This window comes from Camelus bactrianus, chromosome 27, assembly GCF_048773025.1.
Source record: "Camelus bactrianus isolate YW-2024 breed Bactrian camel chromosome 27, ASM4877302v1, whole genome shotgun sequence".
Taxonomy (NCBI): domain Eukaryota; kingdom Metazoa; phylum Chordata; class Mammalia; order Artiodactyla; family Camelidae; genus Camelus; species Camelus bactrianus.
The window spans coordinates 36,511,046-36,538,645 of NC_133565.1; the positions used below are offsets into that span (position 1 = coordinate 36,511,046).

Consider the following 27,600-nt stretch of genomic DNA (forward strand, 5'->3'; position numbering starts at 1 on the left):
AGCGGGGACCACCACTACCAGGGTGCAGTTCCAAGTCAGACCACAGGGTGTCGCCACAGCCAGAGCGCCCAAGAGGCGGCGCCTGCGTCCCCCAGAGCATCGAGCCCCAGTCGCCGAAGCCCCGCCCGGGAGGCGACCCCTGCGCCCCAGGGTGGGCGCCGACCTACAGGGAGTCAGGCCTCCTCCGCCTGAACCAGGCTGGAAGGAACCGCTGGATTTCAGGAGCAGCCTCCGTCAGCAGAGGACTCACACAGCACCAGCCCACTCAAAACCTGACAGATCTTGTTGCAACAAAGCTGGAAGCATCTGCAAGTCCTGGAACTGCGCTCGGAACAAGGGGGCCTTTGTAGCATCGCTCTGTTGCAGAGCTGCGTGCGTGTGCGTGTGCGTGTGCTGGGGTACGGCTGCTCTGTGGTCGTGTGGCTTACGTGGCAGGGACGCGGACATTCCCACATGCTGCCCCGGCCCTGCAGCGCCCTGTCCTCTGGCTGAGCCCTCTGACCTCCAGGTGAGTCCGCTAAGCCTCCCGTCTCGGGCTCCGACCTCCAGACCCTCTTCCAGGCCTGCCCCGTGCCGCTCTGAGCTCACTCTCCACCAGGGGTGACAATTCATCTGTCCCTCGCAGCACTGACCACAAGGCACTTCACTGAGCAAGCATTTGTCAAAAACCAATGGCTGGATGCTTTGGAAGGATGAATGGAAAAGTGCCTGCAGCGCCTCGTGAGGTACAGCAAACACTGGGTAACTGACGCCCCCGAGGCAGTGGTGCCGCCCTGCTGGGCCTCCGGTGGTCGGCAGGCATGAGCAGGCGGGGTCTCTGTCACCCCATCTGGCTCCAAGGGCCACGGAGAGGCCACGCTTTCTGCCCCGCCCCCCGCCCCGCGCCAGTGCTGCAGAACAAGACAGCAGGCTTCTGGAGCGTGTTCGTCTGAACTAAAGGCCATGACAGTAAGGACCAAAACACCAGTCAGGGGAGTCCACGGCCCTCTGTGTGGAACTGACCTAAAGGACGTGTGTCGTAAGGGAATGATGTCATTCGGACCGTGCTATCCTGGGAAGCACGTGGTAACTGGAGCCGCACCCCTGAGGCCCATGGTCTCCTTCTGCTCAGGCGGACAGGGTGGTTCTCGGCCACTGCTGGCCGCACCACGGGCTGATGGAGCGGGGTGGGGGGAGGCAGAAGGGGAGGGGAGAAGTCTTGCACAAGAAGCCCTGCTGAAGCTGGCACCACACCACCCCCAGGCCAGAAGGAGCCCAGGGGACATCTTCTCAGACGCTCTGTTTAAGGGCCGTGGCTGGCCCGAGGCCAGCAAGTCTGTGAAACCAGGGCCGCCCCTCGCCCTCCTCCTGAAGTTGGTCAGTCGGGGCCAGAATCACCCCCGGGCGTCTTCCTCACTCCCCTGATGCTGAAGACGGAGACGGAGGATGAAAACAAAGGGGACTGGCCTTGTGGAGGAGGGACCCACCCCCGAGGGAAGAAGCGAGGTCAGGGTGCAGGGGAACCGGGCGGGCTCTCAGGGTGGGCTGTCCCTCTCTCAGGGGCTCCGAGCACATGGCATGGGGCCGTCCTCCCTTTCTGCCCCCAGATCCTCCACTTAAGCGGCTGTGGACGTGCCAGGACGCCGCGCAGGGCATGGAAGCTGAGTCCACAGAACCGTCCTCCTTGGCTGTTTACTGTACTTCGTGAGCACAGGGCAGTCCTGTGTGGGACACACGAGGTGCTCCCAATCCCCAGCGGCCTCTGGTCCCCCTCCAGCTCCTCTCCCCCTTCCAGCCGTACAGACTCCGGCAACTCTGAAGCTCGCTGCTGCCTCCCAGCACCATCCCAGCCGGTCCGGGCCCTCGCCCCCGTCCAGGCTGTTGGCTCTGTCCAAAGGGCCCTCCCCTCCTCTCCAGCCAAAGTGTTCAGCCTTCCTCAGTACTCAGTCCTAACGCCACCTCACCGAGCCTGTGCATCCAAGCAGCTGTATTACTGTTATTTGCTCCTGCCATATTCTGTGATGCTACGTGCCTTTAGGCCCTTCCCTCTGGCCTTTAAAGGAAATGATGACTCCACCTGGACTTTCTGCGTGTCTGCAGTCTGCTTCTCATACCACATGGGGCACTCTCTGAGGACAAGGACTGAACCTGACTCATTCTTGTATTCCCAGAGCTGAACGTGATGCTTGGAGCATGGTAGGCATTTAAAGAATGTTGAGTGGCTGGTTGGATGAATTGATGGAAAGATGGGTGGATGAGTGGGCAGACGGATGGATGGGTGGATGGGCAGTTGTGTGGGCAGATGGATGGATGGGTGGATAGATGGATGGATGGATGGATGGATGGATGGGTAGATGGGTGGGTAGACAGATGGGTGGGTGGATGGATGGGTGGGCGGATGGATGGGTGGATGAACCGGTGGGTGGATGGATGGATAGGTGGCCAAGTGGATGGAAAGATGGATGAAACAGCCAAAGATGTGCCCCATAAATAAACAGAAATACTCTGTTTCATTGACAAGGGAGAAGCCCCAAGCACAGACATTCAAGAGATTCCTGGCCAACCTGTCCTGCCAGGCAAGTTTGTCCAAAGGTACCAGGCATGTCACACCCAAAAGACACGTTCATTGTATCTGAACAACCAGGGAAGACTCCTGGCTAGAAGAAAACAGTATATCCTCGTAGGTGATTCAGGAAGCCTAAAAAAAAAACAAAAGTAGCAAACATTCTGAGAATTCGCACTGGGGGTTCATGGGAAAGCAGTCCTAGATCATGAATTCTGAGGCTGGGTCTTCCACACCCACGAAGCCGTCCCTGCCCGCTCAGCCCACCGTGCTCGTCCCCTCAGATCCTCAGTTCCAGGCAGCAGAGCCACACAGCCCAGCAGGCGCTGACTAGCAGGACAGAGGCTCGTCCAAACATCTGGTCCAGGTGTGTCTGGCTCAGGCCCACCTGTGAGCCCCCACATCCAGGCACTCTGCCTCTGTTAGAGCAGCAGACAGCGAGACATGAGCAGAGAAAGGGGGACACAGGCCACATGGCAGGAATGGGGCAGAAAGGAGGGGCACGGGCCAAACGCAGGACACCACACACCATGTGAGCACCAGGGTCCCTGGGCAGAGAAAGAAAAGCAGGAACCTTCGGGCTGATAAGGGGCCACAACTTTTGGGGGGATGAGTGGCCTGGAAACTGACAAAGAAAGGTGAGAAAAGGCAGGAATCTCCAGTTTCGAATGTAACCTTTTGCTCATTATGCCCTCATTTCAATAAAATTAGCCTTGCAGATCAGAAGTACCCATCACGCACCGAGGCCATGACACTTCCAATCCAGACTAAATGAGGACAGAAACCCCTCCTCCCCACGGGAAGGTGGAGCTGGGATGATAATCAGGCAATATGACCCCAGACCCTTCCCTCCCCAGTGAATATTCTGCCCATTCATTTTTACACCCTGTGTAGCTAACTTGCCAAAGAAACTCAGGGCAGCCGCTCCCCTGAGCCTGCTGCCCTCCCCTGAGAGTGCACTGTCCATCCTTTAGGAAATCCTCACTTTACTTTTTTTAACCACTACGTCTTGTCTCTGAACTCTTTCTAGGACGGGACAAGAACCTGGAACACCGGTTGCACCCACCGGAAGCACCGCCAGGCCACGAGTCCTCTCTCTCGGGCTGTTTTTAGCATCAGAGTCACTTTTCTACGTGTGCTACACCTTGTCTCACCCAAGGCAGGGACCCGCTCTCCTCTCCCCACCGTGATCTGAGCAGCCCTCCCAGCTCTGGCCTGGACACGGAGGCAGTGCTTCAGAAAGGGCTCTTAATCGCCAGAGTCCTTGAGGAACTAGGGGGGAAGGAACCAATAACCCATGACGTCTGGTTCCACTTTCTGCCCCCCTGGGCGACCCTGTCTCCTCCCAGAAGGAAGGGCGCTCTGATTTCCAGGAGGAGGGAAGAGGGAGTTGACCCCCCCACACAGCCCTTTCCACAGGATGAAGCAACACAGGAGCCAGTCTCAAGAATAAACCTGGAGACGAGAGGTCCCCCTCCCCGGACGGGCCCCCACCCTCCGTCCCCCAGCCCGGGAGCCCAGCAGCCTCAGGGCAGGAAGGCCCACGGCAAGTTGGGGAAAGCTGCCCACCTCTCAGTCTCACAAAACCTAAGTGTCGCCCAAAGAAAGCCAGAGCCAAACCCTTGTAGGGGAGGCACAGAGCCTCCCTCTCCATCCCCGCGTCCTCCTGGGGAGGGGAGAGCAGGCGGCTGCCAGGAATGAGCGTCCTCTGAGGCAGCAGCATCTAACAGGGAGATTCAGACGGGTGCAGTGGAACCGCGGGTGGCGGCCAGGTGACCAGGGGTGACGCTTCTCCTCACCCACCATGGGAGGCCCCCGCCAGGGACACGTCACCTGGCACCGTGTGCACAGGCACGTTACCCCAACACCACCACTCGAGAGACTTTCTAAGTAACTTGGGGCAGTTCGCTTTTACCAAGAGCTACGTACACTACAGTAGTCATTCTCAGAACAACGCTCTAGCACTCACACTCCAGTGAGCTTCCCGGAGCAAAAGGGAAAAAAGAAGAAGAAGAAGGGATTAGAGCCAGCGAGCTGGGCATGACGCGCGGAGGGCAGCTGCCCTGGGATGTGTCGGGCGCGTGAACGTCCCTCACGCATCCCGCGTCCAGGCAGACCTGGGTCCCCTGCACTCTGCCTTGCTGTGGTTTTTACAGCTTGGTGATTTGTGGCAACCCTCGTCGGATGGTTAGCATTTTTAGCACGAAGTATTCTCTGCTTACGGAGTGCACCTCGTTCCTTCAGACATGATGCTATTGTACACTTAGCAGACTGCAGCACAGTGCGCACATACTTTCACACGCACTGGAAAACCACACATTTCGTGTGACTCGCTTCATTGCAGTGGTCTGCAGCCAAACCCACAGCGTCTCTGAGAAGCGCCTGTATCCAGAGGCAGACCCGCCCAGTCCCTGGCAGCAGGATGCCCAGCTCTGGGCGCCTCCTCTGCGTGCTGAGTGTTCCAGGTACATTGCCTGTAATCCTCACATCGGCTCACAGGGGAGCTGTGTTGGCCCCATTTTATAGAGGAGCAAACAGACTCAAGAAGGATAAGCGTCCCATCCAGCAACAGCACCAGCACAAGGAGAGGGCATAAGGGCCCAGAGCACAAGGAAAGGAGGGGACCCCCTTGTTCAAAAGTCGTTCAGGATTTCAAGACGACGACAGCAGGGCATTGAACCAAGCGTGGAGCCCTCTCGGTCACGGGGCCCTGAGCACCTGCACAGGCTGTGTGGCCGAGAAGCCGGTCCTGTGAGCCACAGGCCCCGAATGCCTCCTCCCCACCGTGCCCTCCGACCGTCCGGGCAGCTGCCTGCTCGGTCCCCCACCCCGTCCCACCTGAGATGCGGGGCCGGTACCTGGAGTAGCACGAGAGGCTGGTGCTCATGACAGCGCTCAGCACGGCCAGGCCCACGTAGTAGTCGTGGAAGGTGCTGCGCACCAGGGAGTCCGGGAACACGTAGGCCGAGTAGGCGATGGCGGAGCCTGGGGAAACAGCAGCCTTGGGCAGGAGGCCGGGACTCGGCACCTCCTGGGCCCCGGGGGAGACCAGCCCCAGCACCTGGCCGAGCCCTCGCCCGCCCCACAGACCGCAAGCAGGCCTGCCACTCCCCCTCGCCTGCGCCATTGCCCCTCCCAGAACGCCCCCCCTCTCTCCCCTGCCTACCCAGATCCTACCCAGGGAGTGGTCCTTGAGTGCAGCGAGGCCCGAGGGCTTGACCATGTATAAACTCACATCATCTTTGCAGCCCCTCTCTGACACCAATCCTGCACGTGGCCCCATTTTACAGGTGAGGGAGTGGAGGCACAGAGAGCGTGGGTAACCCCCCGGGAGCACGCGGCTACAAAGCAGCAGAGCCAAGCTTCAAGCGCAGGCAGTTTGGTGACGCTGCCTCCTTCTGCCCACGTGCTCTGGTCCAGGCCGACCCCCAGTGCACTCAGCTTTGCTCTGAGCATGCACACCTCGCCTGCCCGAGGACACGGGCGCTCCCGGGGACGGTCAAGGCTGCAGGTGGGGAGGGCCCCGCCGGGGCGAGGCCGGCGGCCGGCCAGCTGAGAGGCTGGGCGTGGGAAGCTAGCCAGGGTGTTTTATCTTGTTTTAGGTTTTGGAGCTGGCAAGGGCAAGGGACTGAAAGGCCTTCTAGAGGCCTGCCTGCTGCGGCTTTTATTTGGAAGAACAGGAGCGGTCACTGTCCTTTTCAAAGGGGCCAGAGGTGTCCGGGGGCCTGGGCCTGATGGCCTCCCCGGTCCTGTCAGCTGCTGAGGCCCCTCGGGGAGAGGCAGTGCAGACCTGCCAGCCCAGGGCCTAAGACCAGGACTGGGGTCACCTGTTAGCCAAAGACCTTGGAACCTTGGGATCCTAGCTCAAGGCTGAAGCAGGCCTCAGGCCGCACAGGTTCAACCTCTGCCCCTGATCCCGCCTGACGGCTGGGCCGTAAGTGACGAGCCCGAGGCTGAGCAGGCGGGAGGGCCGGGAACCGCCACCTGCCGGCACAGAGCTCCCCACTCCCGCAGGCTGCCCGTGCGACTCGGCTGGGAACCGCCTCCGCGGACAGATGGCCCCTTCCCTCCGCCTGACACCGGGCGAGGTCCCCACTGGACCCGGACGCGCCCGCCCCGTGCACACTGCCCAAGGCAGAGCTCCACGGCCCTGCAAGAGCAAGGCGGCCTCAGCCCTCGCCAGAAGCTGCAGCGGGAGGCGGAATCAGCGAGGGCCCCCCGGCGGCTCCAGCTGAGGTGGGCACTGGGGGCGAGCGGGCAGGCAGCAGAGCGGCTGACCTCGGAAGACGGGGGGTCCTGACGGGGGCCGGAGGGCGGGGGGGCTTTCCAGGGAGCGGGAGCAGGAGCAGGAGACAGCTTTGGACACCAGGGTACGGAAAGGGAACTTGCCCCTTCAGGCGGGAAGAAGCCACTGGAAGTTTCTGGGTGGGGGATTAAGACGGCCAAACCCTGGCTCCGGCCCTGGCTCCGTCATTACGGACTGCGCGGCCGGGCAGCCGCCTTTCCTGTGCCCGCTGTCCTCACCTACGGCGGGGGCGTAAGGCAGTCCCTGCGTCCGGGGACTGCTGCCGCGGTTCCCTTGGCAACTGGGGTCGTTGCTACCTTGTGACACTGGCTAAGCGCCAGGCTTGTCTGAGCTGCTCACTTACAAACGTACTTAACCTTCACGACACTCCCGTGACGCAGCTGCTGTGCTGATTCTGCGCGTGAGAGAACCGAGGCTTGACGAGGGCAGGAAACTTGCCGAGAGCATGTAACCTCTAGGGCGTGGTGGCAGCTGGACCACAGGCCCCTGGTCATGTGTCAGCCGCTCAGCACGGAACCTGCCGCATACTGATTGCCCCAAGGCACCTGCTCCCATCACGATGCGCTGGGGGCAGCTGAGCAGGAGCTCTGCACGACGCTGGGTGAAGGAGCACACCCAGGTGACCGGGAGCCAGGGGAGTGTAAGTGGGAGGGTGCCCTGGTCAGAAGGCGTTGAGGAAGCCTCCCCAGGGCAGGTGGGTACGGCCCAGGGAGACGAGTGAGTGCGTGACCCAAGCTGAGGGGGGCACAGCCGGTCCGAAAGGTACTGAGGAGAAAGGCAATGGAGCCTGCCCACTGATCGGGCAGGATGGCAGAGGGGGTGGGTGTTGAGGGGGAGTGGCAGGAGGAGGTGAGGGTCATTCACAGGTTTCTGACGTGGAGGGCGGGGTGGGGAGGGTGTGGCCCGGCTAGGCCTCAGGGCTGGATGCGGTGGGGACCTCAGGCAAGCAGCTTAGACTAGAGAAAGGCTTTATGAGGGCCTCCTCCAGAGGTGTAGGGGGGCGTGTGGGCGCTGAGGAGGCCTCCCAGGGGGCCTGGCCACGGAAGAGCGGGGCCCCGGGGATGGATTCTGAGCTCACCCACCCAGGGAGGAGGGCAGAGGAAGGGACCCAGCAAAGCAGGACGCAAAGGCAGCCGAGTGGGAGGAGGACTGGGAGAGGGGGATACACATGTTACACAGGGCCAGAGAAAAGGAGGCAGGCTTCCAGAGAACGGGGGCCCCGCACCACAGGCTCGGTCCCGGTGGTCGGGAGGAGACCGGGGCCTCAGCAGCCAGAGTTCCATCAAACAGCGGGGACCGGACAGCAGAGCACTGAGGAGTGGGAGGGCAGGCAGTGAAGACTGTGTGTGTCCCCATGTGTGCACGTGTGTGTGCATGCGTGCATAAATACGTCTGTGGACGCGCGCGTGTGTGAATGTGTCTTGTGTGTGTGTGTACGGATACGTGTGCACACATTCGTGTGCGTATGTGTGCGTGTACGCGTGTGTAACTAGTGAGGGGGGAGAGGAGGGGTGGGGAAGAGGAGGGAGTGAGGCTCCTCGCACGCCCTCTTGGCTGAGGGAAGATGGGGACTTTGCTTTCACACCTGGAGTGGGGTCAGGAGGGAGGCAGAGGCTAGAACTGGGGTGAGAGGGGACAGACAATGCCCAAGGTGGGGGCGGTGAGCAGACAGGAGGAGGGGCATCACTTAGAGGGAAACACCAGGAGGCTGGGGTGTCACCCCCCACCCCCCCAACTCTGCTCCAGGAGCACTTAGAGCCAAGGGCTCACTCCTCCCGCCTCAGCAAGCAGGGTCCCTGGCCACGCCTCCTCTGCTGGGCACGCCAGAGGCCAGCACGACGCCCCTGGCCTGCGACAGCAGGTGGTTAAAGTGTCAGAGAACTTGCAAGTCCACTGTTAGAACTGTTCAATCATTAACAATGATTAAAACTTTAATGACGTCAGCTGACAATTAGAGGAATCGTGTCAGGGGAGCAGTAAGTCCTCAGCCCACTGTGCCTGTGCAGAGGCCCTGCCGAGCACGGGGCCCCGCCTCGCATCGGCCCCCACCCCTGTTCACGCCGCCAGCGGGGCGGGAGGGCTACCCCACAGCGGCGGCTCACACACGGCCCAGGGCTCTTGTTCAGCCAGCCAGCGTTCAGTACCTGCCAGCACACCTTCAGACGAGTTCCTTATAAAACGCTCGTCAGGAACTTGGGCCGTGCGCTGGGACTGCTGTCACCCTCCCGCGGCGCCACAGCCGCAGGGGGAAGGGCGGGAGGCGGCGGGGTCCCGGGGGGAGGGAGAGGCCGCACGTACCCAGGCTGAAGAGGCTGACGGCGCCGTAGTCCAGGAAGTAGCAGATGTGCCGGGCGTTCCCGGACATGCAGCTGAAGGTGTGCGCGCAGCTGGACGCCAGCGGGTACACGCAGCTGGCGCCCATGTACACGAGCAGGGGCCAGGAGTAGCTGTCGTTCGGGATGTCCGTCGCACGCAGGACGCTCACAAACCTCCACGTGAAGAAGCTGGAACACAGGGGGCCCTCAGCCTCCCGGGCCGGGGCGCCTCTCACAGTCCCGACCCGGCGGTCGTCTGCCTTCTGTTCCCCTGGGGTGGCCGGTCCCTAGCGGTCTCACTCTGGTGTCAGGGCCACAAGCAAGGGAGGGGGAGTGGGGTCCTTCTCAGGTTGGAAAAGGGCAGGAGGGGGAGTGAGAGAGGCCGCAGCTGCACGTGCCCGACAGACCCTCTTACCGCTCCCTGCGGGAGGGAGTCTGAGCCCAGCCTGTGCGGGACCCGGCCAGGGGACGTGAGCAAGCCACGGCCAGCACTGGCCGGGCTGAGTGACCGCTGAGGGCCTGCCGGCACTGATGCACTATGACCCGGCCCCTGACCCCGACTCCACCCCCCTCGTTCGTTAGGCACAGGCCCAGGTGTGTGCAGGTGGCCTCCAGCCCCAGCTTCCTCAGCCCCTCCTCACCTCCTGCCGATTCTCACTTGTGCCCACGCGCTTCCCAGAGTCACCGCTCTGCTGGCTCCGTCAAAGAGCTGCCTGACCGCGCACCTCACGGCCACCGTGGGCACCCCGCACCCCGTGTCCTTTCCCAGTGTCTCCTCCAGAAACCCTCGGGGCAACCCCGGGAAGGGCGCAGACGATCACGGCTGCTTTGCAGGTGGGAAAATGTGAAGCTTGGAGAGGTTAAGGGACTTGCTCAAGCTGGGGAGTTTTAACTAGGGCTTCCAGAGGGTCCAGAAAGCCTCCAAGACTGAATAAGACAATGCTATCAAATCAGGCCCTGAAGCAGGGAAGCAGGGAAAGACTGGGGAGCTGCCAGGAGCCCCTCAAATCCGACTGCAATCTGTGCCCTAGAGTTCACCCCAGCGGGAGACCCCAACATCTCCCAACTCCACGTCTACGCCCCACGGGGGAGTCCCACAAACCCCAGCGTGGAACCCCAGCTCTCTCAGCCCCGCTGTGTTTAAGGAAGCCCCGGTTCCCAGGCTCTCGACCGAGATGGCTGGTCAGGGGGCGGGGAGTTACCAGAAGGGCAGCAGGTGTGTCCAGATGTTGAGGGTCTCATTGGTCATTTGGAAGAGGCTGAGGACACAGGCAGTGGCGGAGCTCTGTGGATGTCGGTAGCCAAAGAGGATACCCTGCTCATGGAACACCTGCAGGGGGAGACAAAGGGGCAGCCAGGCGAGGCGGGCGTGGTGGGAAGGCCTCAGGAGGCACAGCTCCGCTAGCATCCAGCTTTCTCCCCGGCTGGGCCTGGAACACGTGACCCCGAGCCCTTCCCACAGCTTCGAAACCCCTGGTCCTTCAGGAAGCCTGCAGCCAGCTCTTGGAAAGGATTTAGGGCCCCGACTCCCAGGCACACTTACTCCTGTCATGAATGTTGCCTAAGAATCTGGCTTCGCACCCTCTGCCTGGGGCCTGCAGCCTGGTCTCCAGATGCCTTCGTGGTTGGCTGACATGTGTGCTGCCTGTCCGAGCCGACAAGCCCTGGATGTCAGGGGCTGGTGGGGTGGTCTCTGCCGGAGACCCCCCCAGTGCCGGGATATATGAACCGAGGCGCCTCATAAAGGCCTCTGATGATGAAGACGGTGATGACATTAGCAGGGAGAGAGGAAGGCGGCCACAGCAGGGCCCACACGAGGCGGGCCCCCCGCCCCACGCGGCCCGCTCGGCGAGGCTCCTAGTCACCACCCTCGAGGAGAAGCTTGGACGGAGCAGGGAAAGCACGGGGTGTCAGCCTGCTTGGAGGACTGCACTGCACCCTTGAGAAATGGTAACTGTGGCGACGAGGCAGGGAAGACAAAAGCTCAGGGTAAAAGCAGAAGGCGCGTCGCGTTCCTGCCGTGAACGTTAGGACTAGAGACACTTCCGACACACGGGGGGAGGTTGGGAGGGGCGTGGGAGGTAAAAAGCCTCATCTGCGGAGGTGGCAGGACTTGCAGGAGGTTCTTCCGCCCCTTTGTGCGGACTGGATCGGGGTTTCTCAGTCTCACCACCACTGGAGGCTGGGGCCGGGCAGCTCTGCTGCGGGGGGCTGGCCTGGGCACCATGCGGCCGCGTCTGTGGTCTCTGCCCAGCAGGTGCCTGCAGCACACTCTGTGCCCCCCTTCACCAAGTTACCACAACCAGCAACATCTCCCAAAGCTGCCGGTGTCTGGGGGACGTCCCCCCAGGTAAGGACCAGGGTGCAGGTGGGTGTCATTATAGCCTCTGAAAGGGAGACAGAAGGGAGCAGACCAACAGAGGCAAGTAACAATAATGAAAAGGTTAGTGATCGTGACGTGGACCGAGCCACCGTACATTTCATTTACTTCCTTTGGGGGGAGGATTAGGGTTTTTAACTGTCTATTTATTTATTTGAATGGAGGTACTGGGCCTGAACCCACACTCTACCCCTGAGCTACGCCCTTCCCCCTCGAGTCACAGGCATCTTAAAGGTTCTGATTTTCTAGGGCTGTGGGAGGAGTGCGGGCTGGGAGAACCCCCATTTGGGTTACCAATTCACGGTAAGAGAGGCTCTCAATCCAAAAACACACCATACCTGGCACCCCTGATGCCATGCCCTGAGGCCCAAGTCAAGGGGTCTCACGGACAGCGGGGACAGCGAGGGGCCTCAGAGCGGAGAGTCAGTCTGGGCCACAGAGGGGCCCTGCGACCGAGCGCTGGGCCACGACCCCCAGGGCCTCAGCGTCCTCGCCTGCGAAATGGGAGGGGTTCGCGTGCCAGATGTGAGTATGCGCCCTTCTTGGTTCAGTTCTGGGTGAAACTGGTCAACGGGGCGAGGGGAGGGAGGCGAAGGTGGCTCACAGTCCAGTGAAGACACACTACTGGAGTTAGGCTTGGGACCTAGCTCACTGAAGCGAACTGTTCCAGTTTTTGATTCACCGTTCAGTTCTGCTGACGTGCCCGGTTGACAGCGGACAGGCAGGAATCCTGGCTTGCAGTGGCCCCCCATCAGGGCTGCTGACATGGGGGACAAGTGGGCCGCTGGCTTTCAGCCTCTGACCCTGCAAGCAGGGTGGCGTGTGCTTGGCAGGCGTGCGTGGAAGGCCCTCCAGTGGAAACTGCGGGTCTGTCATTCTACCTCTCATGTTTCTTTCTTTCTTCCTTTAAAAAAGTTTCTTTTTTTTTAAGCTGCAAAAACTTCAGAAAGGAGCGATCGTTATTAATTGCTCACTCCTTCACATGAATATGCTCAGCAGATCCTATGTAGCAGGAACTCCTATGACAAGTGGCCTGGGAACCCCGGGCATTGGGGTGGACAGGGAGGAAGCGAGCAGGGCGGGGCTGCAGGACAGACAGTGCGGCCACAGCTGGACCGTGGATCGCCGGGACCCAGAGGGGGGGCACCTCATCTTGTCCACATGACTCGGGGTGTCTACCATGCTTCTCTCTGTGGACCCTGCGTTCTGGGAGGCAGGAGAGGACGCCGCCCTAGCCAAAAACCAGAGGGGAACACAAACTAGACCACTGGGCCACATTTAAGAATCTGGCCCCAGAGCTGGGAGGATGCCTTGCCACCAAAGCCAGGGTTGGGTCCCTCTGACCTGCTGTCCTGACCCCAGACATGGATGGGGAGGTCCATCAGCCACACCATGAGGGGCAGGGTTTAAAGCAGCCCCTCCCCAGAAAGGACAGATAGATAAAAGATGGATAAAAGAAAGGGACCCCTCTGTCCCGGAGCAGCGACGGCCCCCCGGCTCTGCCACCCCCACCTGACCCTCGCTCACCAGCCCGCACCCCGGGTCTGAGCCCTGTGGCAAGCGCCGGGCGGGCAATCATCCCTGCACCGTGCGGCTCCAGCCTCAGCGAGCGCTCTGCACGGAGGAGACGGCACAGAACACAGACGACTTAAATCTGAACAACAGACAAAACCTGTGAAAACAGTTTTGCATTCGCGCCAAAAGGGCAGGTGGCAGTGGCTTCCTTAACCCTCCGTAGCCAGCCTTGTTCCCAAGCAGCCCCAGCGGGCAGGCGACGGCTCAGCCACACAGCAGGGGCGACGTGACCCCACCTTCCTCCCGGTAGTCGCAGGCCAGGCAACTCAGAGCGAAATGAAATCAAGCCGTGCGCAGTCTGCCACTTAGGAGTGAGACCCCCCCAGGCAGCGGGTCGAAGGCCGTCTGCGGGTCTCCTTTCCCTGCCCGCCAGGGGTGGCTTCCAGGAAAGGCCCTGTGCCCTGCCAGCGGACGCCCGAAATTCCACCACGACTTGTTAAGCCCTTGGTTCTGCCAGCTGTTCAGCTGCACCTGGGGAAGAGCAGCGGGCATTCTGGCTCAGCGCTAAGTAGGAGCAGCGCACGGTGACAGCCGGCTAAACCGAGAGGCTGAGCGAGGCCCCGTGTCCTGTCTGCATTTCCCGTGTGGATCTCATGGAGCCCTCAGAGCCTCAGGAGGGACAGCCTTTTATTGTCCCCATTTCTCAGGAAAGGAAAGGTTAAGGCGTTCACCCAGGATTCCAGTAGTGGGGGCGAAGCTGAAGCATCAGTCCCACATCCCAGCCTCTCGCACTGTCCCTGGCGGCCGCCCCGCGGGGCTCATTGGAGAGGAAGCGCCCATCTCTCCGCCTGCGGCGACTGAGGACCGTCACAGACTTCCCTGGGCCTCAGGGACTTCCTCTTTAAAGTGCTGTCGTGGCCCAAACTGCAGCTCCCACAAAACCCACGCTGAAACCCTGACGCCAGCACCTCCGTAGCCGTGCTTGGAGACAGGGCCTTCAAAGAGGTGATCAATTAAAGCGAGCCCATTCATCCAATGCAACTCAAGTCCCTCATCAGAACAGGAAACTTATTCATTAATTTATCTATTTTTTTTGAGCAGTTTCATGTTTATTTTGTTTTTTTATTGAAGTAGAGTCAGTTTACAATGTTCTGTAAATTTCTAGCGTACAGCATAGTGATTCAGTCATACAGATACATACATATATTTGTTTTCATAATCTTTTTCATTATAGGTGACTACAAGATATTGAATATAGTTCCCTGTGCTGTACAGTAGGACCTTGTCATTTATCTATTTTATATACAGTAGTTAGTATCTGCAAATCTCGAAGTCCCAATTTATCCCTGCCCACCCCCTTTCACCCTGGTAACCATCAGTTTGTCTTCTGTCTGTGAGTCTGCTTCTGCTTTGTAGATAAGTTCATTTGTGTCTTTTTTCTCTTTCTTTTTTTTAGACGCCACATATGAGTGATGTCATATGGTATTTTTCTTTCTCTTCCTGGCTTACTTCACTTAGAATGACAATCTCCAGGTCCATCCATGCTGCTGAAAATGACATTACTGTATTCTTTTTTATGGCTGAGTAGTATTCCATCATATAAATATACCACAACTTCTTTATCCAGTCATCTGTTGATGGACATTTACTTTGCTTTCGTGTCTTGGCTACTGTAAATAGTGCTGCTATGAACACTGGGGTGCAGGTGTCTTTTCACATTAGAGTTCCCTCCAGATACATGCCCAGGAGTGGGACTGCTGGATCACATGGTAAGTCTATTCCTAGTTTTTTGAGGAATCTCCATACGGTTTTCCACAGTGGCTGCACCAAACTGCATTCCCACCAGCAGTGTAGGAGGGCTCCCTTTTCTCCACAGCCTCTCCAGCATTTAGTGTTTATGGACTTTTGAATGATGGCCGTTCCGACTGGTGTGAGGTGATATCTCATAGTAGTTTTGATTTGCATTTCTCTGATAATTGGGGAAATTGAGCATTTTTTCATATGCCTATTGGCCATTTGCATGTCTTCAGTGGAGAATTGCTTGTTTAGGTCTTCTGCCATTTTTGTATTGGATTTTTTTTTGTTGTTATTAAATTGTATGAGCTGTTTATATATTCTGGAAATTAAGCCTTTGTCAGTCACATCATTTGCAAATATTTTCTCCCATTCTGTAGGTTATCTTTTTGCTTTGCTTATGGTTTCCTTTGCTGTGCAAAAGCTTATAAGTTTAATTAGGTCCCATTTGTTTATTTTTGCTTTTATTTCTATTGCTTGGGTAGACTGCCCTAGGAGAATGTTGCTAGGGTTTATGTCAGAGAATGTTTTGCCTGTGTTTTCTTCTAGGAGGTTTATGGCATCTGGTCTTATATCTAAGTTTTTAACCCATTTTGAGTTTATTTCCTTGTATGGTGTGAGGGAGTGTTCTAGCTTCACTGACTTACATGCCATGTCCAGTCTTCCCAACACCGCTTGCTGAAGAGACTGTCTTTTCTCCGTTGTGTGTTCCCGCCTCCTCTGGCCGTAAGCGTGTGGGTGTATTTCTGGGCTCTCTGTTCTGTTCCATCGATCCGTATGTCTGTTTCTGTGCCAGTACCGTGCTGTTTTGACGACTGTAGCTCTGTAGCGTTGTCTGAAGTCTGGAAGGGTTATGCCTCCAGCTTTGTTTTTTTTCCTCAGGATGGCTTTGGCAGTTCCGGGCCTTTGCGATTCCTTATACGTTTTAGGGTTCCTGGTTCGAGCCCTGTGAGGCACGTCCTGGGTGGTCTGACAGGGTCACGTTAAGTCTGCAGGGGGTTTGGGCAGTGTGGCCACTTTACCAGTATTAATTCCTCCCATCCAGGAGCGTGGGGTGTAGTTCCACTTCTTTGTCGTCTTTAATTTTTTAATCAATGTTTACGGTTCTCCACGTATATGTCTTTCACTTCCTTGGTCAGATTTATTCCTAAGCGTTTCATTTTTTTGGACGTGATTTTAGAAGGGATTGTTTCTTTACTTCCTTTTCTGGTATTTCATTGTCCGTGTAGAGCAACGCCCCGACGTCTGTGTGTCGCTCTTGTGTCCTGCTGCCTTGCCGAATTCTTTCGTCAGCTCCAGTAGATCCGTGTGGGGCCTGTAGGGTCTTCTGCATGCAGTACCTTGTCACCCACATACGGCGACAGTCACCTCTTCTAGAGGAGGAAATGCAGGCCCACGGGGGGACACTGGGGCGTGTGTGCACAGGGGATGGCCACGCGAGGACTCGGCGGGAAGGCAGCGTCTGCCGGTTGAGGAGAGACCTCAGGAGAAACCAGCCCTGTGGCACTTGATCGCGGACGTCCAGCCTCCAGGATGGGAGAAGGTGACTCTCTGCTGTTCAAGCCTCCCCGTCTGCGGTGCTTTTCATGGCAGCCTGAGCCGGCTCACACAAGTGGGGAGGCTGGGTGCCACGTCTCTAAGCCAGAGGCTCTCCGGCTCTTCCTGCAGGTGTCTGCGGACCTCCCGGGGATCTCACTGCAGTTTGGCAGGGCTGGGTGAGCCTGCATTTCCAACACTTTCCCAGGGCCTGTGATGCTGCAACCAGCTCTGGCTTCACCGCCCAGACACCTGACTCAGCATCATGCTGTCCCCTCCCTGCCCGGAATCTAGCTCATCCCAGAAGAGGAGGTGCCCTTTAGGTAAGTCACCATGAGCCCAGGGGCGCAGACATGAAAAGCCAGGGAGGGGCGGTCAGGGACCAGCGAGGAGTGAGGAGTGTGGCCAGGGGTTAGTGGGAGGGGCATGGAGACGGGGAGGGCAGGGAGCAGGCCGCAAACCGCTGCACCAAGTATGAGTCGTCGCTCAGCACAGACCTGCCGCACGCCCGACGCCGGCCGGACGCCAAGCCCCTCGTGCAGGGCGACCAGACTCATTCCGGCAAAAGAGAGCACGCAGGCTGTCACCTGAAAAAGTGCAAAGCACCGCCTGCACACGCCCCACACGCAGTCACTAGGACCGTGAACAGGCTGGATTAACAGCAAGCATGGCTGGTGCCAAGCGATCGTAGGTCAGTGTTAACTTAGAACACTAGGGTGACACTCCTTAAAAACAAGTGTCCAGCATTCAGTCCAGCATAAGGATGCTGTCACGCACGCAGCCCAGTGTTTACACAAGACGACGGCAAAGTCCCTCTGCTCGAACACGTGCGACGGATAAAAAGTCATGGAACAAATTACCGCCGTCTACGGGGGGGGGGGGTCCCGAGGGCATCAGCACCTCAGTGAACAAAAAAATGGGGAAGAAGGACACACAGATTGTTTTCTTCTCTTCAAGGGAAGCGTGAACAGTCCCCCACTGCCACAAATTACGCAGTCGCGTTTCCCACGTCTGGGGAAATCGCAGGGCTCAGCACGTCCGGAGGCAGTGGATGAGCCTCGCCCTGGGAAGACCCCTTCGTGACCATGGTGTCTGCCCTCCACGCAAGTACATAGATGGTTTTAAAAAGTACACTTTACCCAGTACAGGTTGGGTGTCCCGGAGTGAGAAGGCCCACTGAAGGGCCAGCATCATGCAGGGTGCTGATCGACAGAAGAAAGTCAAGAAGCTGAAACAGTGAAGCGTCCCGTTGGGTTCAGTCTTTGACTGAAGAACCAGAAAAACAACCTTCAGTTTCAGGCATTGATTTAAAACTCTACCACAGGTGAGCTTGTGATAACCACGCAGCATAACTGGAAAGGCTGTGACAGGCCACACAGAGGCCTCCCAAAATGTCCACGTCCAAGCCTCCAGCACCTGGAAGTGCGTCAGGTCATATGGCAAAGGGGAATTAAGGTCACGGATGGAATTACAGTAGCTAATCAGCTAACCTTAAAATAGGGAGATTGTCTGGATGATCCAGGTAAGCCTAATGTAATGACAGGGACTTGAAAGTGGAAGGAAGGGAGAGGCAGAAGGAGATGTGACTACGGAAGAAAGGTCAGGAGACGCACGGCTCCCGGCTTTGAAGACAGAGGACGTGGGCCGGGAGCCGGGGACGGCGGGAGGTCGCCAGGAGCTGGGAAAGGCAAGGAAGCAGACTCTCCCCCAAAGCCTCCACCGGTATTTTGATCTCAGCCGAGTGAGGCCCATGTCTTCTTCTAACCTACAGAACTGTGAGAGAATGAATTTATCTGCTTTTTCAAGCCATCGAATTTGTGGTAATTTGTTATGGCAACAAAAGAAAACTAATACAACACCGGAATTTGTCCCCAAATCCAAGAACAACCTTACTGCAGAGATGGGTCAAATTTCTGACCAGAAGAATTGATGCCTCCTTTGGAATAATTCAGAGAGCATACACAGCACTCTCTGAATCTTCCCCGATACGGGACATCTTGCCGAAATGTGTATCAAATTGGATCATAAACTATTCTTATTTAGGCGAAGGGAATGCCAACAACCGTCACTAAACACTCAGATTTAACTTAGGCAGGATGTGCAAGGTACTGAAAGAAACCAGTGAAACACAGAGGGTCCTCAAATACAGAGCAAAGCTCATCTTGGTGGGAAATGACATCAGCTCTGAGTTAGAGCAACGCCCCAGGAAGAGACGTGCGCGGCCCTTGAGAGCGGCGCGGGGGCCCCCTGCTCCCTGGGTGGGGGAGCCGGCCTCGCTTCCCACGCGTCTGACACCTCCCGCGGCCCTCGGCCCCACCCCCAACAGCTCCGCCCTGCGCCGTCCCCCCGTCCCCCTGGCCCACGCAGGCTTTAGGGAGAAGGTTTGCAGGCCTGTCTCCCCTAAATCTTCCAGTAAGTCATTTGGAATTTATTCTCCTGGGGAAAGTCATACGGGCGTGGGGGTCAGCAGAGTGGAAAGGAGCTGTCCTCCCAACGTCCTCCAGATGATGTTTCCACCGTGAAATAACACCCACTCAGTCAAAAAGGAAAGAAATTTGACTCTGAGACAGGTGTAATGAGACGTTTGCTCTGCAAGGAGGACGTGCCCCGCTGGGCCGGCCCACAGGCAGACGGCCTCACCTCCCGCCAGCACCGCAGATGACCAGTCCCCGGAGGCGCGTTCGGGGCAGCCGCCCCAGGGCTCCCCGGCCCAGGAGGATCAGCCACCTTTCTCGCTGCCTCAGCCCACACCTGGCCTGGGCCTCCAGCACCCATGGGAGGGGCCTTAAAAAACGTCCCCCCACCCCGTGCTGCTGGCTTCATCTCTTCAGCTTGAATCTAGTCCTGGTTTTTTTTAGAAAGCATTTTCATTTTTTTTAAGTTTTTTAAAAACAATTTTTTCCCTTTTCTGGGGGGATTATGTTTACCATTTATCTTAATGGAGGTGCTGGGGACTGAACCCAGGGCCTCGTGCATGCTAAGCACACGCTCCACCACTGAGCTACACCCTCCGCCCGGAGCCTGCAGTCTTAACAATGACTTTGCTTCAGAATGAAATGCAGCCATCACAGGGAAGGGCTACACCTTACGTGGTTTCGGGGTCCCTTCTGTTTCCAGGCTCGGTGTAAGTGAGGGAAACAGGAGGCTGGAATCCCCTGACGGAGTCTGGGAGGGGCTCTGGGAGAGAGTGGGCCTCACAGAGCAGTCACCGGGCCCCAGCCGGGAGCTCAGCCACCTGAACGAGAGCACGTACCTGGGGCACCTGCTCGGCGCTGAGCAGCCTCGGGAGCTTCAGGGTCAGCATCCTGAATCCGGGCTGGGAAGGCCGGTGGGTGACAGCCGGTTCCTGTTGGCAGGTCTCGCTCAGAGTCCCACCATGGCCCGGATGCCTCTGGCCAGCCAATGTCCGAGCTGCTTCACTGAAAGGGGGCAGCGAGAAGAAACCCAGTGAGTGTCAGCCAGACGCCAGCCAGATCAGACCGTCAGACTGTTTGACCATGGACATGCCCTTGCTCCTGATGGCAGGATAACCAGGCTTCCTCAGAAACGCCCGCAAAGCAGTCAGACTGCTGAGTCACTCATTCCACGAGTGACAGAGGGAGGCAATTAACTCACAATACGGGCAAGCATAAAGCTGTAGCGCTGGACGGGGCCTCAGGTGTCGCCCAAAGCCCTCATGTTGCACAAGGGGGTCAGAGGGGTGGAGTAACTTCCCTGCGGTCACACAGCTCGGGAGTGTTGGGGCTGCTGCTCACTGCGTCGTGTGCTGCCCCTGGGCAGACAGCGTGAGCCCAGGTCTGCGTCCCCTGAGAGCGGTGCTCCAGACCACCCAGAGAGAAGCAGCTCTTCCAGAAGGTTAAGCAGAGCGTGGTCGCCCGGAGACACAGAAGAGCCAGACCCAGCGAATCCAAGGCGCCGCTGGAGACAGAGCGGCAGGACTGTTTAAGCGCAGGATGAAGACTGCTTAACAGCAGTGAGCACCGTGAACCAGAGGAACCCAGAGCCCTCCGGGCAGGCCCAGGAAGCAGAAGAACACAAGCTGGATTCAGCAAAGACAGAGCAGAGCTGGACATTGACCACAGTCAGTGCCTTGTCTGCTCCCGTGGTGCCGGGCTGAGTCCTGCAGCCTCCTTCACGCCCCCACGCTGACCCGGGGGGCCCTGTCCCTGCCTCTGAAGGCCCGAAGGCCTTGCCTGCACCTCTCCGGCAGCACCAGCCACCTCTGCCTGCGAGCAAAGCTGCCTGCCTGGGCCTTGTCTCTCCAGCACACACTCGCCGCCCCTCCCAACTGGGGAGGGCCCTCCTGAGATGCTTGGGAACTCAGGGTGTGTGCCTGGCGCAACCCCGACCTTCAGCAAATGCTTCCTTCATGATGCAATGCTGTTCATCCTTTGAACTTAGAGTGCGTTTTTGTTTTTGTGGTTTGTTCATGCCTTTGCCTCATTACAGTTCTTCATGTTCCATGTGTTACCATCAGGAACTGTGCACAAAGCACAATGTAGTTACGTTCCACCATAAATGCCCTTCTTCCTCACAAACACGGGTGGGAACGTCATTCACAACAGTCAAAATGTGGAAGCCGACCAAGTGCCCCTCAGCAGGTGAATAAACACGATTACAGACAGGACCCGGCTGGCGCACACACTGGGGTGTGACCGAGTGAAAAGGCACGAAGTTCTGACGCGCTGCAACGTGGATGGAGACCCGGAAACTACACGCCAGGCGAGATGAGCCAGTCACAGAAGGACATACGCCTGATTCCACTTGTCTGAGGACCTGGAACAGGCGACTCACAGACACCGGACGCAGAGCAGAGGCTGCGGGCTTGCTCGGGGCGCAGAGCTCCTGCACAGGATGAGAAAACGCTCTCGAAATGGGCAGTGGGATGGCTGTGGAATTGTCATGTCGCTGAATTATACACTTAAAAATGATACACAAGTTATATTTCTGAATCACAGGATAAAGAAAATAATCTTTAAAGCACATGTACGTTGTACCCAGGTTAAAACCTGGAAGCCGATACTTTGCAAACAACGGAACAACACTGACGTGAGTGGACCTGGTACACCGTGGTCCTCCTGGCTTTTTGACCTAAATCGCCAAGCTTTTATTCCCAGAACACTACTAGCTCACCTGGTGGCGGGACTGGAGATGACCGTCCAGTACCTGGGGACATTCAGGCACACCAGAAAAACCCCGAACCATAACAGGGCCAAGGCTGGGTCTCCACAGACCTGGCCACCCTGGTCCCCTGGTTCTCCTGGATCTCAATGTTGCGGGCAAGAAAAAGGAAAGAGGTGGTCCCTGCTCGCTCTCGCAGCGCACAGCGCCAGGCAGGGCGGCCGACTGGGCCTTGTGAAAGCACACGATTCACCCATTTCTTCCTTCAGCCAATGTGTCCGGCATCTTATTCGCATGACGAATAAGCCCTTAAGGGCGAGGGCTCCGAGCAGAGCCAGTCGCTCCCTGTGGGCCACCTCGGCTGGAAGGAAAAGGCGGGAATTTAGCTGAAGTCAAAGCTGCACAGCTTTGTGACACACATGGCATCCCCTGTGCCTAAACTCAGCCGTGCGGGCTGTACAGTAACTGGAGGGAAGAGGGGGTCACGTCCACCCCCAGGTCAACCAGAAGATGTCTCGGGTGGAATTTTTCTGAATTACAGTAAAAACAAAATAACAAAAGCCCTTTCTTTGAGAAGGAAAATAGAAGCAAAAGCTTCCTTTTAAGAAGAGAAGTGGCTCTGATTAAAGGGAATTAAGTCCCAGCACAGAGCCGGAGGACCTAGCTTCTCTTTGCTGCTGAGAACAGATGAAGAATACAGAGCACTGACAACGGTGCTCACAGCCCAGATGCTACACAGTGACCCTGCTTGTCAGCTCACAGGGGACACCGCTCTCGCAGCAGCGTCTTGGGTCATGCTTTCCCACCATTCAAGGGCATCAGGCCTCTCCCATTAATACCCTGTTACTTCGTGTCTTAAACGTCCACTTTGTTGTTCGCGGATGTGCGGAGCGTCTCCGGATGATCAGGGACGTCGCGGAGCACAGCCGAAGTGTGGGCTCCGCCTACTGCCAGGCATCCCAGACTCAGGATCGTCGCGTGAGCCCACTGGTCTTTCCAGTCTCTCTCCATCACCAGCCAAGCTCTGAAGTTCACCGGCGTCGTGCAAGTCAGAGCATGATTTCCAGCATTTCAAACGGCAGCCTGGTTTGTTGCCTCTTCCCAGGGTTTTAGAAACAAGACTGAATAAGACAGAAAGGCTTTGGAGAGTTCTGAAATCAAAACACAGTGTGACGCTCGGCCAATGCGTCAGCCCCGCGCTGCAGCTCAGAGAGGCCCACGGCACCGCGCGCACCTGCCAAGCTCTCCTGAAGTAGCCCTAAGAAGCGAGGGAGAGGGGAGGGCGAGGCAGCTCACAACAAAACACCACCTGGAGCTTCAGGCTCGTCCCCTCAGAGCTAAACGAGGGGACTTAACAAGAGATGACACTCTGGGCACCTGCCTCGTGACCCCTCGCAGGCGAGTGCTCGGGCCCTGCTCCTGTCCACCCTCCTCACAGCAAACTTCCACTTACACTCTGCACATCCCGGGCCTTAAAGGACTCGGGCGGCAAAACTTACCACCCCCCGAATATGTTTACATACAAGGCGGCCGAATGTAAACGGATGGGCTGTCCCCCAGCGAGAGGCCCCAAAGCGTGCCGCCCCTGGAGACGCAGGGGCAGCACACACCCTTCATCACCACGACTTGCTCAGCTAGACGTGCGCACTTAGAACCCCTTACTGTGTCCAGCACGGTGCTAGTTTTTAAGTGTCATTTTCCACTCCCAGGTCATAGAAACAAGGATAACTCGCACCAGTGCAGAGTAAAACCCTCATCCGCATCTTTGACAGCAGGATTTCAGCCGCCACTTTTTGGAGTCAGCTACCACTTCCATCGAAGTTATTCAGAAGCAGCACTTTTTGAAGCTGTGTTTAATGCTGCTGCTACATCTGCCGTCGTGACACTGTGGGCAGTCTGCTTTCAAACACTTCACACAGTGTGATCTGAAGGCGTTAGCTTTAGCCCACACCTCTGGGGCGGCGGCTCACCAGCATTTGAAGACTCGCCGAGGGCTCACATTCCAGAGGCCTCAGCTTTGGCTGGGTTGGGGCTATTTTTGATCAACACCAGAGGGTTTGCTGGTTATCGGAATGGATGCCGTCTCACTGGGGAGATCAGTGGAATCAGAGACGCGCATGTTGGTGAGAAGTGTCGCACAGCTGCCCGCCCCCCTCCCCCACCCCGGCGGGAGCAAGGACAGTGACGGGGCGCCCCGGGGTGGCCGCCCCTCTGAATGGGCCCAGGTGGGCCCTCGAAGGAGGCTTCAGGGCCTGAACCAAGGAGAAGTCCAGCGGGCGCATCCACCTCACGTGAGCCCTCAGGAAAGGCACCGAGAGCGCCCAAGGGGGAGGCTGCGGGGACTTCACCCGCCAACAGAGCGGCCACCTCACTGTTTTTGTGCCTGCTTCCTGGAAAATACTTGTGTGGGGGGAGGCACGGGGCGGGACTCAGCCTGAGACCCCCCCCCCCACGTGCTGTGGCAGCCGGTGCTGAGGCCAGGGTCCGCCAGCCCTCACGGACCTTGAAGAACCGACGCGTTTGAGGCTGCGTTTCCCGAACTTCAGATCCTGCCAGGTGGAAGTCACACCTCGGCTTCATGTACCAGTTAAGACAGAAAACACTGCTGCCAGCTCTCATCATGGGGCAGCGCTGGCGTCAGAGCTGTCTGCATGTTCGCTTGTTTGCTTGTTTTGAATGTGCCCGTAGGAACGGACGGAACGCAGCGATGGTAAGCGAGGGACTGGCTCGGGTCAGCTGGCACGGCGACTCTGCAGACTCACTTCTCTGATTTCCACGGGGCTCAAAAGCTCCTGTACAGCAGAACCAGTTCTTCCAAACGGGAGAGCAGGTTCCCGAGAGTAAACCCCAGTCGGAGGTCCGTGGTTTGCCCCTCCCTCTTTAAGCTGATGGTGCACTTCAGGTGCCTCCTGAAAGGATCCCAAACAAGCATGCATGGGGACGTTTTCAGGTGACCATGCCTTCCCCAAGCAGCCCAGAGAGCTTGTTGTTCAAAATAAAGGAAGAAAGGATGAAGAGAACTCTGGACGGAGCCGACCGCAATGCCACTCCTCCTTTTCTGGAAAAGCGTGACGTTGGAAAACATCCGACTCCCCGCTGGGCAGACACAGCAAGGGCAAAGCACGCTGTCTGGGAGGGAGCGTCTCCCTCGCTTCTTTCAGAAAACTAGAAACAGGAGATCAGGGAGCTCCTGAGAGGTCATCTGGTGCAAACTACCACGGGACGCGCACGTGTCACCGACGGCATTGCAGGGGCTCGGCGAGGTCAGGATGAGCCGAGGTCTGGGGTCGCCAGGGGAAATGCACACAGAGACGTGCAGCAGGACTCAAAAGACCGCAGGTCCCAGCACCAGCCCCGAAACCCCCACCGGGAGGGAAGACCCCAAACCCCGCAGAGTGAGCGGGTCCCTCCACAGCTGCCCCCGGGCAAGGCCAGGCCCCGAGGTGCCTCCCAGCCCCCACACTCCAGCCGAGCCTGGCCGGAGCTCTGGGCCCTGGTGATAAAGGTCGGGTTTCTGATCCCAGATCACGGCTCAGAGCACCAGCTCCCCCGGCTGGGAGGTGGTGGCACCTACGCAGGGGAGGACGACGGCCAGGGCAGTTTCCAGTCAAGTTAAGTTGGATTCACACAAATTGCAGTTTGAAAATACGTGACCACATTTTGGAGAAGTCAAGGCTACAGATCAATTCAGGAGGCAGAGGGGTGATTTTCAAAGTCCCGCGGTTTCTCAGGGCAGAGGAGCCCAGAGGAGCCCGCGGGATGAGACAAAGGCTCCCGGGACTGAAGGGGCAGCGCTGACAAAGCCGGGGCGGGGGTGGGGCGGGGGGTGATACCAAGGGTTTGCCCAGTACCTCGGTCTCCCTGGCAACGCAAGGGTAGGAATCGTGGTGAGAAAAAGAGGCGGTCCAGGTCTAAGGAGGCTGGAGGTTGGGGCAGGTGCTGGGGGCAACACTGGGGAACCAGCCAGGTAAGCAGCAGGGAAGCAGAGAGCACCCAGTCTGCTTGGGTTAAGGTGGTCCCTGGGGCTGGGAGCAGAAATGCAGAGCATATGGGAAGACGCTCGGTCACTTAGTCGCTCAGCATCCATTTACCGCTGCCCGCTCTGTGTCCGAGGCTACGGCAGGAGAGGAGGTGGAGAAATGAACGTCACGACGTCTGTCCCTGACGAGCTCACAGCTGGTGCAGGTCACCGCCGACCACTGTCCCAGGCGCACCTGACGGTAGAACTGCCGTTAGAACCACATGCTGCTGGGGGACCACAGGACAGACGTCACATCAGGGAGCTGGGGAAGACTTCTTGAAGAGATGGAGCTTCCGCGAAGTCTTGAAGAGTGAACAGGCAGCCTGCAGCCATGGAGGGGAGGGCATTCTAGGCTGAGGGTGCAGAGGGAGGAGGAGTTGTCCACAGCTCAGTGTGGAGGGGGCACCTTGTGTGGAGGGGCAGGGGGCCAAGGTGGAGCCTGGAAAGAGCCAGGTGAAGGCACAGCGTGGACCCTGCCTGATGCAGTGGCGGGGGGGGGGGCGGGGTCAGGACTGGAGGTCTCGGGGGTGCTGATGGGAGAGAGGGCGGCGACCCTATGCTGGGAAGGAGAATTAAGAGGGGATGCAGGCCACTGTCAAGTTCTGATTCCACCTTTACTGTGCGCCCTCGGGCAGATTCCTTAATCTCTTCAATTTGAATTTTCTTATCAGCTAAATGAGGATAATAAAACTATCAATGGCTCTCATGAGGACGGAAATAACACCACTGCCTCCTGAAGTACCTCAGCTCTGCGTTCCTGCTCCGTAATACTCCTTCCTCCTTGGCTTATGATTTTGCCTGAAAACGGACTGTTTCCCCTTGGCTCTGCCCCACCTCCCTGGCTGGAGCTGAGGCTGAGGGGCCGGCACTCCACAAGCCCGAGGGGCTGCCATGGTGACCTCCCCGCTTGGCTTCAGGACTCAGTGAGTGGACGGAACCTTTCCTTTGTCCCAGCTACCCGGCTGTGCAGCATATTTACCACGAGGCGACTGCTGCACATCTGAAAAAAGCTGGATGATAGGTTATCGCACGTTGGAGAGAAAAGTTGGAAACGATACAAATCGCTGGCAAAAGAGAGCTGCTGGGTAAGTCGCGGTCCGTCCATGTAAAACTGCACTGTGTGGCTATTAAGGTGCGACAGGTCTGTGGTTACGGACAGGAAACGGTGCCATGACATGCCGTTAAACGAAGAAAGCAGGTTATGGAACAGCACAAATCTTGTAACGCCGTCTGTATAAACCTGTGTTCCTTCCGACTGCTCACGTTTACGGCCAGAAGCGTGTTGGGAAGGGCGCTCCCCTCAGGCTCGGCGGTCTCTCTGTGGACGGTGGGTCCACATCACGGGATCTGCTTTATTTTCTCCCTTCTGCTTTTCTGTAATGAGCGTGTGTGTTCTTACCAGCACTTAATTAATTGATTTTTTAAAAAAACTAAAGCAGCAATGCCATTGAAAGGAAATAAATGAACGGGCCCTCCCACTTGGCCAGTTCTGGAGAAACAACCATGTGAGCCAGCCCAGGGGCTGCGAATGTTGGCGTGCCTTCACACCCACTGAGCGGGTCAGCCTGCCTGCTGGCCCCGGGCAATGCTGGCCTTGCAGTCCCCCATTCAGGGTCCCTGGGGCCAGGTTCTAAAGCCAAACAGCTCCCCGTCACGGCCAGGTGAAGGCGGAGGCAGGAGGGGCGCCCTGCACTGGGAGCACCGCGAGGTCGTCAGTACTAGGCACACAGTAAGAGCGTGCTGTGCACCAGGCCCTGCGCTAGCCCTGGAGGTACCTGGAGGTCCCGGCAGACGCAGGCCGCCCCCATCCCCCCGGGACTCCGGTCTAGTGGAGGGAGAGCCCAGGAAGGGCCAGGAAACCCCAATGACCCCTCAGAGCTCCTGCAAGGCTCTGCCCTCCTGACTCATGGGCCACACTTTGTGCTTCTACGACAAAACTATGGAGTCCCTTCTGGAAGGTCCCGGGGACGCCACTCCCTGCAAGGCACCCCCCTAAGCTCCCACCAGCCTTGCTGCCCACTCGCGCCCCGTCAGCCCTCGCGGTCCTGAGCACGCCAGGCTTTAACACTT

General features: G+C 57.9%; 1 protein-coding gene, 1 long non-coding RNA gene and 1 other non-coding gene across 12 annotated transcripts in view; 1 reads left to right on the forward strand and 2 right to left on the reverse strand.

Moving 5' to 3' along the window:
- PAQR5 (progestin and adipoQ receptor family member 5) overlaps positions 1 to 27,600 on the reverse strand; it is a 52,272-nt gene that overhangs the window by 10,573 nt on the left and 14,099 nt on the right. For 5 of the 10 annotated variants that reach the window (XR_012502645.1, XR_012502646.1, XM_074354001.1 and 2 more), the window contains exons 2-6: positions 25,601 to 25,723; positions 19,642 to 19,807; positions 10,366 to 17,654; positions 9,147 to 9,352; positions 5,401 to 5,527 (exon numbers count right to left, since the gene is read on the reverse strand). Coding sequence is in view for 8 of the 10 variants with exons in the window: in XM_074354001.1 (XP_074210102.1) it covers positions 5,401 to 5,527; positions 9,147 to 9,352; positions 10,366 to 10,715 (683 nt within the window). In the remaining 2 variants the exon portion in view is untranslated. The other 5 variants (XM_045516934.2, XM_045516935.2, XM_074354003.1 and 2 more) reach the window with 5 other exon arrangements.
- Positions 6,651 to 26,338, forward strand: LOC141575226 (uncharacterized). Its single transcript, XR_012502648.1, has 3 exons — positions 6,651 to 6,778; positions 16,521 to 16,711; positions 26,202 to 26,338. It is a non-coding gene; the product is annotated as an uncharacterized LOC141575226 (long non-coding RNA).
- LOC123616937 (U1 spliceosomal RNA) lies at positions 17,342 to 17,499 on the reverse strand. Its single transcript, XR_006725032.1, has one exon. It is a non-coding gene; the product is annotated as a U1 spliceosomal RNA (small nuclear RNA).